The sequence below is a fragment of the Manis javanica genome, chromosome 3 (genome assembly GCF_040802235.1).
Source record: "Manis javanica isolate MJ-LG chromosome 3, MJ_LKY, whole genome shotgun sequence".
Classification (NCBI taxonomy): Eukaryota; Metazoa; Chordata; class Mammalia; order Pholidota; family Manidae; genus Manis; species Manis javanica.
Window position 1 is genome coordinate 149,223,610 of NC_133158.1, and position 15,929 is coordinate 149,239,538.

General features: G+C 37.8%; 2 protein-coding genes and 1 non-coding gene across 13 annotated transcripts in view; 1 reads left to right on the forward strand and 2 right to left on the reverse strand.

Annotated features, from left to right (window-relative positions):
* The window catches only part of LOC140848477 (uncharacterized), a 103,322-nt gene that overhangs the window by 72,499 nt on the left and 14,894 nt on the right, over positions 1–15,929 (forward strand). For 2 of the 9 annotated variants that reach the window (XR_012129421.1, XR_012129426.1), the window contains one exon: positions 9,954–10,126. The exons of 5 other annotated variants lie outside the window; for them this stretch is intronic. The gene's annotated coding sequence lies outside the window, so the exon portion shown is untranslated. Of the gene's footprint in view, positions 1–1,177; positions 9,932–9,953; positions 10,127–15,929 lie in introns of those variants that run through there. 2 more of the 9 variants (XR_012129424.1, XR_012129430.1) reach the window with 1 other exon arrangement.
* ARHGEF26 (Rho guanine nucleotide exchange factor 26) overlaps positions 1–15,929 on the reverse strand; it is a 126,634-nt gene that overhangs the window by 38,752 nt on the left and 71,953 nt on the right. For 2 of the 3 annotated variants that reach the window (XM_073232189.1, XM_073232190.1), the window contains 2 exons: positions 15,425–15,471; positions 13,048–14,843 (listed from right to left, as the gene is read on the reverse strand). In XM_073232189.1, coding sequence (XP_073088290.1) covers positions 14,033–14,843; positions 15,425–15,471 — 858 coding nt within the window. In that variant the 3' untranslated portion in view covers positions 13,048–14,032. Of the gene's footprint in view, positions 1–7,284; positions 7,375–13,047; positions 14,844–15,424; positions 15,472–15,929 lie in introns of those variants that run through there. The other variant, XM_017668217.3, reaches the window with a different exon arrangement.
* LOC118970499 (U6 spliceosomal RNA) lies at positions 378–484 on the reverse strand. Its single transcript, XR_005058548.1, has one exon. It is a non-coding gene; the product is annotated as a U6 spliceosomal RNA (small nuclear RNA).

Here is a 15,929-nt window from a genome sequence, read left to right on the forward strand (position 1 = left end):
TACAAAAAGAGAAAAACTCAGTATCCAAAACCAAATTAAAGTCCTTCTAAGAGTAGCAAAAGTAAAATAAAAGCTCACATCCAAATGACACATTTTATGCTATTCAATCATTTGATAAGCATCTAATAGTGAAATATAAATAGAGAAGTACATTCTCCAAGGGAAGTTGAAAAAGAACAATTATTTTCCAATATAAAAATGGACTTGCCTATATGACAACTAAAACTCAATGAGAAAATGTCATCAGGTTAACCAAGAGTTATGACGCCTCCATTAACTCTCAACTGAAAAAGATGGATAAGGAGTCACTGAAAACTGAAGATCCTGAAAATGACATCCATGGGAATCAACCTCAGTTATTTATTATTATTATTTTTTTAAATATGGAACGCTTCACGAATTTGCGTGTCATCCTTGCGCAGGGGCCATGCTAATCTTCTCTGTATCGTTCCAATTTTAGTATATGTGTTGCCGAAGCGAGCACTCAACCGCAGTTATTTTAAAGGTCACAAATCAGAATCTAAACATATGGAAAAACATAGATAACTGTACTCAACAAGAAACAAATAAAAATGTCTGCATTCACTTTATGAACTGAAAAGACTTTATTCAAAAGTAAAAGAGTCCCTACAAGCGTGTTTTGTCTATTGATTATATAGTTAGCCATATTCTGGAGAACACCTGTTCTTAAGTTTATGCACTTCATCTCCTGAAAGCACGATGCCACTTTCTAAAGGCAGTGGAAATAAAGTTCTTCCAAAAGAATCCATCTTAATCTCATACAAAAGGCTGTATCCAAGGAATTACATACTCCTTTTTCTTTATTTGGTTTCTAGTTTCCAACTGGAAAACTCTCAAAACCACAGAACAATCCTTACCCTAGAGAACTTTTTTTTTTTTTTTAGGTTACCAGAAATGCTTACTGCCAAAATTCTGATTTAGAAAACTATACCCATAAAAGAAGCGAAAGTTCTTTTACACACACAAGATAACTTCAGTAGTATGGCACAACCATGGGTCATCCTTCTCAAAGAATAATGATTAAAAATAGCTAAAGGCAACTGAGGTCACTAGGGAGGAACTACAAAAGTGAAGAAAGGATTTCGTGTATTTTTTTAACTTTATAAAGGACTTTTATAAGAAGGTTGCTCATCGGTTATATACTATTTTCTTGAAGGTTTAAAAGGAAGATGAAATTATGGCTGACTCAGACTTTCAAAACTGGCTATTAAGGGAGTTCATGGCGTTTCCAACCCCACCACATCTCAAATCAGTCGATTATCCAACAGGGATGGCTGAGACTTGAAAGATCGTCAAAGAGATGCTTAGAGAACGCTGGAGGACCCCACCAGCAACACACAAGAAGTCACCACAAAGAGCTGTGTGTCGGGTTTGGTCCTGAGGAAGGGCTGTAATTACCAGGAACACAGTGCTGTCTTGCTGTTGTGTGTAACCCTACAGGATGACCTAAGGATAGTACTATGGTTCGGTTCCAGTGTACACGCCACTCTATGATGGTTCTTAGTTTAGGGGATGGGGAAAGAAAGTTTTTAAAGTTATATTCTTGTTTTTAAAATAGTTGGATTTTTATGGATTCCTCAACTCCACTGGGCAAAAATAAATTTCTAATGAACATAATCTAAAACTGACAGTGCCAAATATGATGAAATATGTCAATGCTTCTTTTGAAAACAAAAATCTGATATTATAGATTTTGTTTCAGAATTTATTGTTAGAAGATTAAACTCATTTGGATAGTTTTCTTTTTTAAGAAGAAATGATCAACAAGACCAAAAGAAAAGACTCAGAACACCCCAAAGTGGGACTAAGTGAATTCTCCTAGTTAAGAAGCTCTAAGACTAGAATACAGGTATGAATGCAAAACTAGAAGAGAAATTCATGAACAAAAATACATCCTTAAAAATACAGAAATAATTCTTATGGAAAAAAGACTTGTCATTCTTTTTTGTGTTACCTAATATCCTACAAAACTAGCCTTGGAACAAAATTTAGTTTTATGGGCCATGAAGACATGAAAGAATTTTTGTCTGAAGAGCAATTTTTTCAAAAATTGAGAAAAAATTAATAATTTATCCATTTTAAAGATTATTTAGTGACTTTTAGTCCATTGACAGTGTTGTACAATGATCATCACTATATAATTCTAGAACACTTTCATTCCCTAGAAAAGAACTCTATATGCATTAAGTCACTCTCCATTCTGCCCTCTGCCAGGCCATAGCAACCACTAATCTACTTTCTAACTTGAACAGTTTGCTGATTCTGGACAGTTTATGTACATGGAATTATATAATATGCGACCTTTAAGTCTGAGATTCATCCATGTAGTAGCATGTATCAGAATGTCATTCCTTTTTTGCTGAATAAAACACTATTTCATCGTATGGATATACCACATTTTGTTAATTAATTCACCAATTTTGTTTATGAACATATGGATTGTTTCCACATTTTTGGTTATGATGAATGATGACATGAAAATTCACATACAAGTTTATATTTGAACAACTGTTTTCAGTTCTCTTGGATATATACCTAGGAAAGGAATTGCTGGTAATTGGTAATGCTATGATTAACTTTTTGAGAAAACACCTAACTGTCTTCTACAGTGCAAAGACTTTTTTAACACCTTAGAGCTCTTCATTTTGTCTGTTACATCATGAACTTCTATTAGCAAGTCCCCCAAACACCAATGAGCAAACTCAGTTACCATCTAACACAGCAACCGACACCGCCCCTCAATCACATTTCATTTAGCGTTCATGGCACAGCCTGAGAACCCTCAATTTCTCCATGTGCTTATTAATAAGGTTAAATTTTCCATTATAAGGCTCTGTGGAAACAACCTTTAGAGAAAGCTGTAGCCTAGTGGGAAAAAAAGACTGAATTCGAGGCACAGGTTAAGTCTCTGATATTAGTTTGGGGACTAACTTTTTCTCCACAACCCTCCCTTCCCTTCCTCCTGTCAAGCTTGTTGCGGGAAAAGTCCAATTTGTTTAAATGGTTTCACATCCCATTCACTCTTTAACACTTTGCAAATGTCCACCAGGCCTATGAAACTAAGCATCTGAATGGTATTTACTATTTGCCTACTATGAATCAGGTCTGTACCACGTCCTTTACAACTATTAATTAATTTAATCTTCACAGTAACTCCAGGAGGGAAAGTACTTTTATCAGTCCAATAATTAACTGTCTGATAATATCAGTCCCATATTAACTGTAAGAAAGCATTTTACAGTTCAGAAAACTAAGACATAAAGTTAAATAATGCCCAAGGTCATACAGCTAGTAGTAGGTGATGGAGCCTCCCTGCGAATCAGGCCAGCCACCTCCAGCGTCCACACTCTTAACTTATACTGGCTTCCTAAATTCCAAGCCAGTGGATTCTTTCTACCCCTCTCACATTACTACTACATAACACATTACACTATTCGAGAAATGTACAGATTTAAAAATGAAAAACATATGTAAAAGCATACACATCTATAAGCTTTCTTTTTCCCTTCAAATTAGAAAAGAATCAGCATTATTATACCATCCTTGGTGAGAATGTGGATTCTGGAGTCAGTAGCAGGCCTGAATCCAGGCTTCCCTGCTTCTTGGTATATGACTTAAAGCAAATCATTTAATATCTCTAGCTCCAGATTCCTCAACTATAAAATAAGAACCATAAAGGGATACTTCATGGTGTTCTTACGAGAATTAAATGAAACTATGTGAAGATGACATGGAGTACATACTCAGCAAATATTCTCCTAGTAGTAGAGGCAGTGACCCAAATACGCCGACACAGAACTTGCTACCTTTCTCAAGTTTTCCTCCCTGTGGATCCATTATCTAAGTGGAGGGTGTGACTCTCCCCCCAGGCACCCAGATGAGACCTCTGAGGCACCACCTCCTGCCCACCTCTGGGGGTCCTTCCTGTCTCTGCACTCTGCTTCCAACCTCCCAAATGGTTTCTCAGATCTAGTCTTACTATATTCCCACCTCATCCTCCACATTGCTGCCTTAATACGTTTTTTTAAAAATAATTAATTGAATTTGTTCTGTGTGGGGGGTGTGGGGGGTGTGGGGGGGCAGTATTAAAAAATGTGTGGAGTGGGGAGGGCAGTATTAAAAAAAAGGACAAGAACTGTGAAAAAGTAGTAAGTGAAAACTTTCCTTCCCACTCTGTTTCCCACCTACAACTCCTACCTACTGACCACTGCCCCCAGAAGGTAATAATAACTTTTTTCCTGTAACTTTGCAGAGATTTCTTACAAAAATGAGCAAATTTTATATTCTTTTTTTCCTTCTGCTTTACACTTTTTTTTATTTAATAAGAAGAAATGAGAAACCTTTCCATATTGGTATCTAAAATTCTCCTTTTTTTTAAGTTGCATGGTATTATATTATTTGGGTGTACTATAATTTACTTAATTAGTCCTCTACTGATAGATATTGAGGTTGTTTCTAATCTTTTGCAATTATAAACAATGGCATATCAATAACTCTGTATGTTATATGTGTATGTGTTATTTGATACCTTCATGAAGATATCTAAAGGATAAATTCTTAAGGGTAAAATTGCTGAGTCATAGTAACTTGCATTCACAATTTTGATAGTTACTGCCAAACTGCTCACCATTGGGGTTATAACAATCTTTCCTACCAACAACATATAAAAGTGCCTTTCCCCACAATCTCACTGAAAAATGTGCTAACAAACTTCTGAATTACTTATAAATCTAAGATGTGAAATATATTTATCTTAATTTCAATTAGCTATTTTCTTCTGAATGAAGTAGCATGTTTTCAAGTGTCTAAGAGTCATTTGTATTTCCCCTTATGAAGCAGTTTTCTAATTTACAATTTTCTAATGAGTTTTTTCCTTACCTTTTTCTTATCACTTCAGAGTTTATATGTCAGGGATATTAACTCTTTATATGTGAGCAGCAAACGTTTTTTCCAGTTTGCTATTTCCCTTTTCACTTTTTTATGCCTTGTATTTTTAAAAGTTTCATATAGATGAATTTATCAATACCTTCTTTTAATAACTATTGAATTTGGAGTAGGTCGGAAAGGCCTGTCCCATGTTACTAAAGTCATCTTTACTAAACGCACATATGATGGTGTTGCTTTGTTACTTAGAACATCTCAGTGGCTCCCAAGTGACCTTGCTCAGCTGCTCCTCTTGGCACACAAGGCTCTTCACATGAGCAGCTCTTACTGCTCCAGCTCTGCCTTACTTCTCTTGCAACTCCTGTATATCCACGGGATATGCATGATTCCTGGCCTACAGCAGCTGGAACCATGCCCTGTGCATTTGTTCCTGCTCTTCACTCCTAGAAGACCCTTCTGCCTCACCTTTAAAGATTCAGCTGAAATATACCTCTAGTATGAAGACTTGCCTGATGGCTACGAACTCCCCACACTTCCAATCCTCACTCTTAGAGCTGTCACCCCCTTTCCACTGCCAGTGTTCTCCATAGTCTTCCATCTACCATGACAGCTGTAGACTTTGCTGCCTCCTTCATATTTCTGTCATCTTCTACGACTGTAAGCTCCCCGAAGGCAGAGATCATGTCTTTGTTTTCCCACTGCCTTCCACAAAGAAGGCACTCATGAAATTTGTTGAAAGAATTCATGTGCTTCAACAAATTACTTAACTTTTTTGCACATCTATCTTTTCATCTTTAAAATAACTGAGTAAAGTTGTCCATGGTTATCTATAAGGTGTTATGGAAATTAGGTCCTAGATTGTATTAGAATTTCTAAGTGGTCTGAATTTAAAAATCTAGACAGAATATCTTCCATTAAAACTTCAAATATTTAGTCATTGAACCAAAAGAAAACAAAACAACACAAAATTCATGAACTCAATTGATGTGAATCACTTACTTTTAAGGACCCTTGGGGAAAGCATTTTTTCAATTACAAATTAATTTTGGGTTATGAAGAAATAGAGCTTAAAGGTATATTAAACCAACTGATTGTTAGCAAAAAGGAAAAAGAAAAAGTTTGGAAAGGGATTTATCATCTCTAAAAAGGAGGGGATAAAAAAAATTCTTTTGGAAAGGGATTTATCATCTCTAAAAAGGAGGGGATAAAAAAAATTCTTATGTCCAGAAATATTTTCTAAAATATTTTAAACAAATTACAGAGAAAGACAAGATTTTTTTGAGAGATGGGAGAAAAGATGGGTTTTGAAATTGCTGTAAATTTCTGTGTGAAGACATTGTAACTATTTAAAGTATATGAATGTGTTTGTGTTGTTTTTAGCAAATACTTATCATCTGTTCAAAGATTTATGGATTGTGTTTCTGCATCTAAACCACTATAATCAGGGTGTTACAGCGGAAGCTTACACTGATCTGCAAGTCAAGACACATGGGCCCTTGGCCTGATCCTACTACCCATTAGTCCAGTGACTCCCTAACAATTACTCCATGGGCTTTATTTTTCTCATATAAAAAATAAAAGTGTGCAGCTATATATTAGTGGTCCACAAGCTGTATGACAAGGCAGATAATCTGCTCTCTGAATAATGTCATGAAATGCTGATCACTCTAATTCCACTGCATGAATGAGGAACACTTTTACTATGAAAAAATGTGATCAGTCACTTTAAATTGCTTAATTAAATTTATGGGTACTAAACGAGATTGAATTACAATCGTGAGCACTCACATCCATTAAGCACTCAGTTGTGAGTAAAAAAAGGACTGGCCACAGCCTAGATTTGCCATTAGCTGTCACTTTCTTTTTGGTTCATCTTGGCAGCCACTTCTGAGCAGTATCAGACAAGCAGTCACAGGCAGTGAGAAAAGAATTATGGGGAAGAAAAACAAGTATGAAAAGAACAATCCACAAACAATCTTTTTTTGCAAACTGGGAGAGGAGTTATTTAACTTAGAACACCCTGGTCCAGTTCATGGGATACCACTGTTTTGCAGAACACTGAGAATGCTTTCCGTTCTAAAATCCTGTTATTCTGAATTACTGTTTCCCCCAAAGCTGGTGTCATCCTGGGGGGAAAGCGCTAATGAGATAATACCTTACGCATTGGCCTGGAAAACAGTAACTTTATCCATTGACTGTAAGCAAGAGCAGAATTGCCCAGAGCACCTGCTACTTCCTTGGCCTCTCTCTGAGCAATTTATGGCCCTTATTTGAAAAGCAAATTCCTATCCACCTTGTTGCCCTCAACTATCTCTCTGTATTTATGTAAGATTTAAGTAAGAGCAGTAATAAAACTGTTTATGAAGACATAGGGAATACCTTAATTTTAAATTCCAGCTGAGAGTTAATCATGTACATCATTTCAGTCCTTTCCATCTTCCGAGCTCCTTCATTGCACAGTCGAACCAACTGAAAATACAGAATAATAAAGAGGGGTAAGATGTTGAATGGAGAAACCTCACTTTTAAATGTAGATCTCTTGCAGGAAAGAAAACTCATTTCTGACCATTGAAGAACTCACAGTTTGACACAGTAAAGACACTGCACCCAGTTAGAAGTGGTGTCATTAGGAGGTTAAAAAATGTCCTGAAAGTTCTCAAGGACACAATGTCTGTGTGCTCTTGTTCACACCACGCCCTCCGCACACACTCACCAGTTCCCTGCACCGTCTGGGTCTCCGTCCTTTCTTCTGGCCCACCCACCCCTCAATTTCACCCATAGGAACCCCACCCAACCTCAGTGCAAGCTGCACTTCTCTCCCCACTTCCATATCAAAGCAGCTGGAGGCCAACTAAACAACCTGAAAGGCAAATTCTAAGCAGAGTGCTAAATGCAAAGCATGAGACCAGTAACAGGATGTTGAAAGAAGGAAGCCTTCACTTGGAACCTAATGGTCAGTCAGTCTTCAAGGAATGTCAAGCTAAAGGAAATTCAGTTCAGTTAGAACTACTGAGTTATCAACAAACTGAATGCATTCCAAGTCTTCTGATGAGAGTCTGTGGTATTGTGATTTATAATAAGAAACACATACTTGGTCCTGGCAGGCAGCTCCTAAATGCCTTATAATATCGTATTTAAGAGTCATAGGGGCATCTTTACATATGATATCTACTTTTGTTCCCAGTTCTTGAAATAGCTCGAGTGATAAAAGTGAAATAAGTGAATTGCTGTCTTTTTATACCAGCCCCTTTCAAACACACCTGAGGTTATGGTAATGAAGTAACTTTTGGAAAGCCCCTAAGGATGGGGGCCAGTTGCCAAAGGAACGCACCAAGTAATTGGAGAGAAGGTTGGAACTTCCAGCCCCACCCCCAAACTCTGCAGAGGGGAGATGGGCTGAAGATGAACTTGATAACTGATGGCCAATTATTTAATCAATCATGCCTAAGTAATGAAGCCTTTATATAAATCCCTGAACTAGGGAGTCCCTAGAGCTTCCAAGCTGGTGAACAAGAACACAACCACATGCTGAGGGGGCAACACCTGCACTCCACAGTGATAGCTTCTGTGCTTGGGACCCCTCTGGGCCTCAGCCTACCTAGTAATCTGGCCATTCATTCATATCCTTTACTATCCTTTGGAATGGACCCGTAAACTAGTGAGTAAACTTGTTTCCTGAGTTCTGAAGGCTGCTCTAGCAAATTAATTGAACCCAATGAGAGGGCCACAGGAACCTCTGATTCACAGCCAGCTTGTCAGAAGCACAGTGACAACTTGGACTTGTGATTGACTACAGAGATGAAGGGGGGAGTCTTGTGGGATGGAAGTAGGATCTGATGCTGTCTCCAGGTATATTCAGAACTGAACCAAACTGTAAGACACCAGCTGGTGTAGCAAAATGGCTTGGTGTGGGGAACACCCTCCACCACATTTGGTGACCAGAGGGTCAGAAATGAAGTATTCTGTGAGTAGACTATTAAGAGCAGAGGAGACAAAAACAGGAGTTTCTCCTTTACACTGAACCTAATACATAATTAGTTCTTTGGCTGTAAACCAGAGCAAACTCTGTATGTCCAATTTTTTATTAACTGAAAAAAAATCTGTAAAAAATGTCTATATCAAGGGTCATTGGCCATAAAGACAAATTTGATGGTTAAAAATAAAAGCTGGTAAGTCTAATTGGATTTACTTTTAGTATTTCTGCTCTATTAAGTCAGTAATATATGCCCACTGTAAAACATAACAAAATAAAAAAACCTGATAATACATAAGTAAATAAAATGAGCCATAAAAAGTTCTGACCTAATCCCACTGATAATTGGAAACAGGTTGGATTATACACTATCTCTTTTTTTCTATGCTTCTACGAACATATAAACACACACATATGTGTAAAAAATTTTTTAATTTTTGTAAATGATCAATTCTATGCTTGTTTGTAACTTGATTTTTTTTTCACTTAACTAATATTTCCCCTTATAAATATAACATTTCTGAAAAGAAAGTTTATGTTGTGCTTGGTATGTGTCAGATGCTAGGGTTACAATGCTCAGCAGAGATCCACAAACCCTATCCTCAAGGACGTTCAGAGACCAGATCCAATAATTACAAGCTGAGATCTTAAAGGAGACAGACAGTGTGCTGGAGGGAGGAGTGTGGGGAGGCAGTCAAGGCCTTTCTTGAGAGGCTATTTAAGCTGAAAGCTAAAAGAGGGAATTAGACTCTGCATATGGGGACAGCAGTGGTCCAGGCAAAGTGAACACCGTAAGCAAAGAGCCTAAATGGGAAAGTGCTGGCGTGCTTGAGAAAGTAAAAGGTGCCACACAAGGGAGATCACACAGGACGAAGCTAGAGAGACAGGCCAGGGTCAAAGCATGCAAGTTCTTAAGGCAACTGTTTTGTATTTTAAGTGCAAAGAGAGGCCACCAGCAGATTTCAGTAAGGAAATGACATCATGCAATTTATGCTATGATCATACGGGCTTTCCATGAAATATTTATTCAATCCCTTACTGATGAACACTTAACTGATTTCCAATTGCTTAACAGATTTCTAGATTTGGAGAGTACATCATCTTCAATTACAGTGTATCTTTGGGTCTGAATGGTCTGAAGAGTTCGCTGATGCACAGACTGATGGTTCTATGCGTGATCAAACCAAGGAGCTGAAATCTTCCTAGCTGGGGTTAGGAGCAAACTGTGACTGCAATGTCCTGAAAGGGGTAAGACAGCTCAGAGTGAACTCCCATCAGGCAGCCATTGCTCAGGACGTTTTTGTGATTACTCTTGAGGAATATATTTGCAGTTCCCAAAGCTATGCTCCCAGATGTATGCCCCCAGGCTCTACATCCAAGTACCTAGGTAACATCTCTCCTTGGATCTCCCACAAGCATCTCAAACTCACAACGAGAATGACCTAACCTGAGCATCATCTGCCCTCCCCTGCCCTCGGCCCCATGTTCCTAGCTCGGGGACCAACCTCACCATCACCTACTTCCTCAAGCCAAAAGGCCTGGCCCTCTCCACTCTCAGATGCCTCTCTCTCCTTTGTCTCCCACCTCCAAACAGTCACAAGGTCTCCTTAATGTTGCTGTCCTGCTGTCCACAGTCCTCCATTTGCCCTGCCCTCTCAACTCAGGCTCAAACCCCTTCTCCCCTGGATTACTGACTTCCTAACCCTCTGCCATCACTTCTGCTCTACCTTTATGTATCCCCCCAAATAATGTTGCTAATCATTTTAAGTTCAAATCTGATCATGAGAATCCTTGGCTTAAAAAGCTTAAAAGGCTCCCCAAATCTTTCAGAAATAAGTTTTAGCAAGACTGTGATCTGCCACCTACTTACTGATCCCTAACCTGTCACTATTCTTATATTGGGCTCAGTGTTACCAAATTTCTGGCCAAAGCACCACACTCCATCTTGCCTCTGTACCTTCATATCTGTGCTTCCCTCTGCCTCAACACCCTTCACCCTACTCTGTCCAACGGGCTCCTTCTCATCCAGATTCATACCCCCTCCCCCTTGTCTGTCAGGTCTCATTGAGCAATGTTTCTGTGTAAACAAACTGATTTTGGAGACAATTTATAAGTCCTTATTAAAAAAAAAGAAAAAGGAACAACTCATTTACAGTTATTCAGTTTGAAATGAAAGGGAAAAAATGGCATTATTAAGTTTGAGGTATCATCTTATTTCCTCAACTGTCAAATATCAACTCCATCGGCAAAAGATGAAGTCATGCCACAACTTTAGAAGAATTTGCTTCGGAAGGCATACTAAAAACAAGAAAGTTCCCACAATGTCTTAAGTTATCATCAGTGGAGTCTGTTTTAATGATTATTTTGCAGAGGGGGACTCTAATTTGGGTATGTGTGCACTGCTGTTTTTGTTTTTATTAAAATCAACCTTAGTATATTAAAGCTGTGCCTTCCTTCATCATTTGTCAAAACATTAAATTTAACTTGCTGAGTTTTTTGTTAGGCCAGGCTTATTTAAAAAAAAAACAACACCTCAATCCCTCTAATAAAAAATGTAAATTAAAAACAAAGTAGTTTCAATCAATTGAATTCACAATTAAAATATTCAATTCTGGAAAGTATGTAGTAAGATACACAAAAATACTTCTGGTGGTCAGAAACATGGGAATAATCTTTCTTGAAGGCACTTAGGGGCTTTTAAAACATACCCATATTTTTGTTTCAATAAACCCACTTCTAGAAATTTATCTTTAGGATAACCAAATGAGCACAATCATTTATGTAAGACAAATGTTCCATGCAGCACCATTTAAAGTAGTAAATAAAATGGGCACCGTACAAATCCATTTTTAAGTGTACACTTACACCTATACACTAGTATTGGAATAGAAACCTAATTGGAAGAATATGCAGTAGAACAACATAGTCATTATCTTTGATAAAATTACTAATAAATTATATTTTCTGTCTCTTAAATTTCCCAAATTTTCTGTAATATACCACTTATTTCTTTATTCTAAAAAATATCTTTGTAAACTTTAACTGCATTCTTACAGAGCAGTACTTATGAATGAAAAACAGAAAACTTATGAGTTCTTCCCTTCCATATTTCTCTCCCTTTACCATAGGTAATCACAGTGGAAAGTTTGGTATGATACTGGGAGTATTTCTATATAACAATAAAATACACATGTATATAAACACACTTTATTATCAAGGTGTCATTACACTATTTGTATTGTTCTATAAGTTAATCTTCCTCACTTAACAATATAGCTTAGAGATCTTTCCATATATATATATGTGTGTGTGTGTACACACACACACACACACACACATACACTTATACATATGTCAAATGGCTGAAGTAATAAATAAATTACCAGAAAAGATTAAGAGACTTGGTTATTTTGCTAATAGGAGAAAAGCTTAATAACTTAATACAACCTACAAATATAAGTAGAATTTTTATGAGGTGACAGTTAAAGAAGTTAGTCTTTTTCCATGGGAAACTAAACAGAAGACTGCAGCAGGAACGATTTCACTGACATAAGAAACCACCTCCTGACCACCACTCCTTAAACACCAGACACCTCTTTGCACAAGCTAAACTTTTAGCAGATTCCTTGGAAAGCACTCTGCCCCCAGCTCCACCCCAGCATGTGAAAAGCAATTCAGAAAGTAAACACATTTTTCATTTGATAGGAACATCACATCTTTCTTGACTAGATCAATAAGTCTTTCCAAGGCCCCAAATTCAATTAGCTGTAATAGTCACTTCAACAATGTGCTTGAGCAATTACACTGATGTATTTATTACTCACACTATGCAAATAAATTTCATTATCATTTTAAGTATCAAAGAAGGTATTACTCATTTTTTTCTATGAATGGATACTATCTAGAGAGACTTACTCAGAGCCTTAGGTGAAGTTCTAAAAACTACGACCTTGACATACTCAGTTTCACTCTCCTCAGTAAATATCAGGAACTCCCAATTTCTTTCATTTCAGGTAACACCAGCAAGCAAAATTCTGCATAAAGGCATTACATCCACAATCTTTCTATTGAAAATACTGATATTGTTTTCCCCAGATCTATAAAACCCCATCAGTAACCTTCACAATTGAAAAAGATGAATTTCTGAGCTGGCTATAGGAATGATTTCAGTTCTCATATAACACTAGAAAACTAAGGGAATGATTCTGATGTTCATAACTTGTGCTCAAAAGAGAAAGACATGCTTCCCTACAGAGAAGACAAGTCACTGGCATAGCAGTTCTTCAGAGAGACTATTATATACTGACAGTATCAAATCAAGGCAATTCACTGTGCCACCACATTTTTCTGCCAGCCTTTCCTAAAAGTACAAGTGTCAAGTCAAGTGAACAAGAGATGCCTGAAGGGATATAGTAGTCTACTGTAACTGGGATGCCAAATTCTTGAAAAAAAATTAAATATCATTCCTAGTTCAATTCAATAGCCAATTACTACTACCTTCCTCTTCTCTTCGGTGTGAATTCTTTTTCAACTTTTCAGTAACAACTAAATAAAATTTGACAGTATCTTGCATCTCCAAGGCTAGAACTTCTCTAGTAGCATTTTTCTTTTTGGTATCATTAATCTACAATTACATGAAGAACATTATGTTTACTAGGCTCCCCCCTTCACCAAGTCCCCCCCACATACCCCTTCACAGTCACTGTCCATCAGCATAGTAAGATGCTGTAAAATCACTACTTGTCTTCTTTGTGTTGTAGAGCCCGCCCCGTACCCCCCGCACATTATACATGCTAATTGTAATGCCCTTTCTTTTTCCCCACCCTTATCCCTTCCTTCCCACCCATCCTCGCCAGTCCCTTTCCCTTTGGTAACTGTTAGTCCATTCGTGGGTTCTGTGATTCTGCTGCTGTTTTGTTCCTTCAGTTTTTCTTTGTTCTTATACTCCACATATGAGTGAAATCATTTGGTACTTGTCTTTCTCCGCCTGGCTTATTTCACTGAGCATAATACCCTCTAGCTCCATCCATGTTGTTGCAAATGGTAGGATTTGTTTTCTTCTTCTGGCTAAATAATATTCCATTGTGTATATGTACCACATCTTCTTTAGCCATTCATCTACTGATGGACATTTAGGTTGCTTTCATTTCTTGGCTATTGTAAGTAGTGGTGAGATAAACATAGGGGTGCATCTGTCTTTTTCAAACTGGGCTGCTGCATTCTTAGGGTAAATTCCAGAAGTGGAATTCCTGGGTCAAATGGTATTTCTATTTTAAGCATTTTGAGGAAGCTCCATACTGCTTTCCACAATGGTTGAACTAATTTACATTCCCACCAACAGTGTAGGAGGGTTCCCCTTCCTCCACAACCTCGCCAACATTTGTTGTTGTTTGTCTTTTGGATGGTAGCCATCCTTACTGGCGTGAGATGATATCTCATTGTGGATTTAATTTCCATTTCTCTGATGGCAAGCGATGTGGAGCATCTTTTCATGTGTGTGTTGGCCATCTGAATTTCTTCTTTAGAGAACTGTCTATTCAGCTCCTCTGCCCATTTTTTAATTGGATTATTTGCTTTTTGTTTGTTGAGGTGCATGAGCTCTTTATATATTTTGGATGTCAACCCTTTATTGGATCTGTCATTTATGAATATATTCTCCCATACTGTAGGATACCTTTTTGTTCTATTGATGGTGTCCTTTGCTGTACAGAAGCTTTTCAGCTTGATATAGTCCCACCTGTTCATTTTTGCTTTTGTTTCCCTTGCCCAGGGAGATATGTTCATGAAGAAGTCACTCATGTTTATGTCTAAGAGATTTTTGCCTATGTTTTTTTCTAAGAGTTTTATGGTTTCATTACTTACATTCAGGTCTTTGATCCATTTTGAATTTACTTTTGTGTATGGGGTTAGACAATGATCCGGTTTCATTCTCTTACATGTAGCTGTCCAGTTCTGTAAGCACCATCTGTTGAAGAGATTGTCATTTCCCCATTGTATGTCCATGGCTCCTTTATTGTATATTAATTGACCATATATGTTTGGGTTAATGTTTGGAATCTATTCTGTTCCACTGGTCTGTGGCTCTGTTCTTGTGCCAGTACCAAATTGTCTTGATTCTAGTAGCTTTTTGTAAAGATCCTCCTCTTTCCCACTCCTCTATGGATGTGGGGTCCTGGAGGAGAGACCCACTAATGGTAGGACCTTAGCTAACTTCACACCTGTCAGACCAGGTTTCTTTACTTGGTGTTTCCCAAAGTGGTGTGTGCAGACCACCGATGGGACAACAGATGAATTTAAGTGGTTGACAGATTGCTGTGGTTTGAATGTTGGAGACCCCTATTAACTAATTTGAGTTTTATTAAAATCTTAACCTTCAAAGATGATGGTATTAGAAGTGCGGACTGTGGGAGGTGCTTAAAAGTCATGAGAATGGAGACCTCCTGGATGGGATTAGTGCATTATAAGAGAGGCTCTGGAGAGCTCTCCCATCCATTTTGCCATGTGAGACTACAGTGAGAAGTCTGCGACCCAGAAGAGGACCCTTACCCAGCCATGATGACACTCTGATCTTGGACTTCTCTGCCTCCAGAAATCTGAGAAATAAATTTGATTACAAGCCATTCAGTATGTGGCATTTTGTTATACCAGCCCAAACAGACTAGGACACAGATAAACTTACTTTTAATATAAAAAATGTTCATTAGAAAAATAAAAAGCTTATAAAACCCATGATTTTGTAGTTATTATTGGCAAGAACGAGGATACATAAAATACAATTAACTTAAAAGTTGATTAAAAGAAACAGTGCTTCACAGCTGAGTGGTACGAAGACGCAGCAAACTCAAAGTGGCACACAGCTCGACATGTTTAGGAAGCTGCTGATGCCTTTGCTATCTCTGCTCCCCTATGCCTAGCTCATGCAGCAACCATTGGTGCCCATACCTTCTAGCAGATATACCTATCAGCATTTAAACATACCCACATTCTTCTCACCTTTAAACAAAAGAAGACCCTCCCTCACATGCCTTTCAGCTACAGCTCTCTCTCTCTT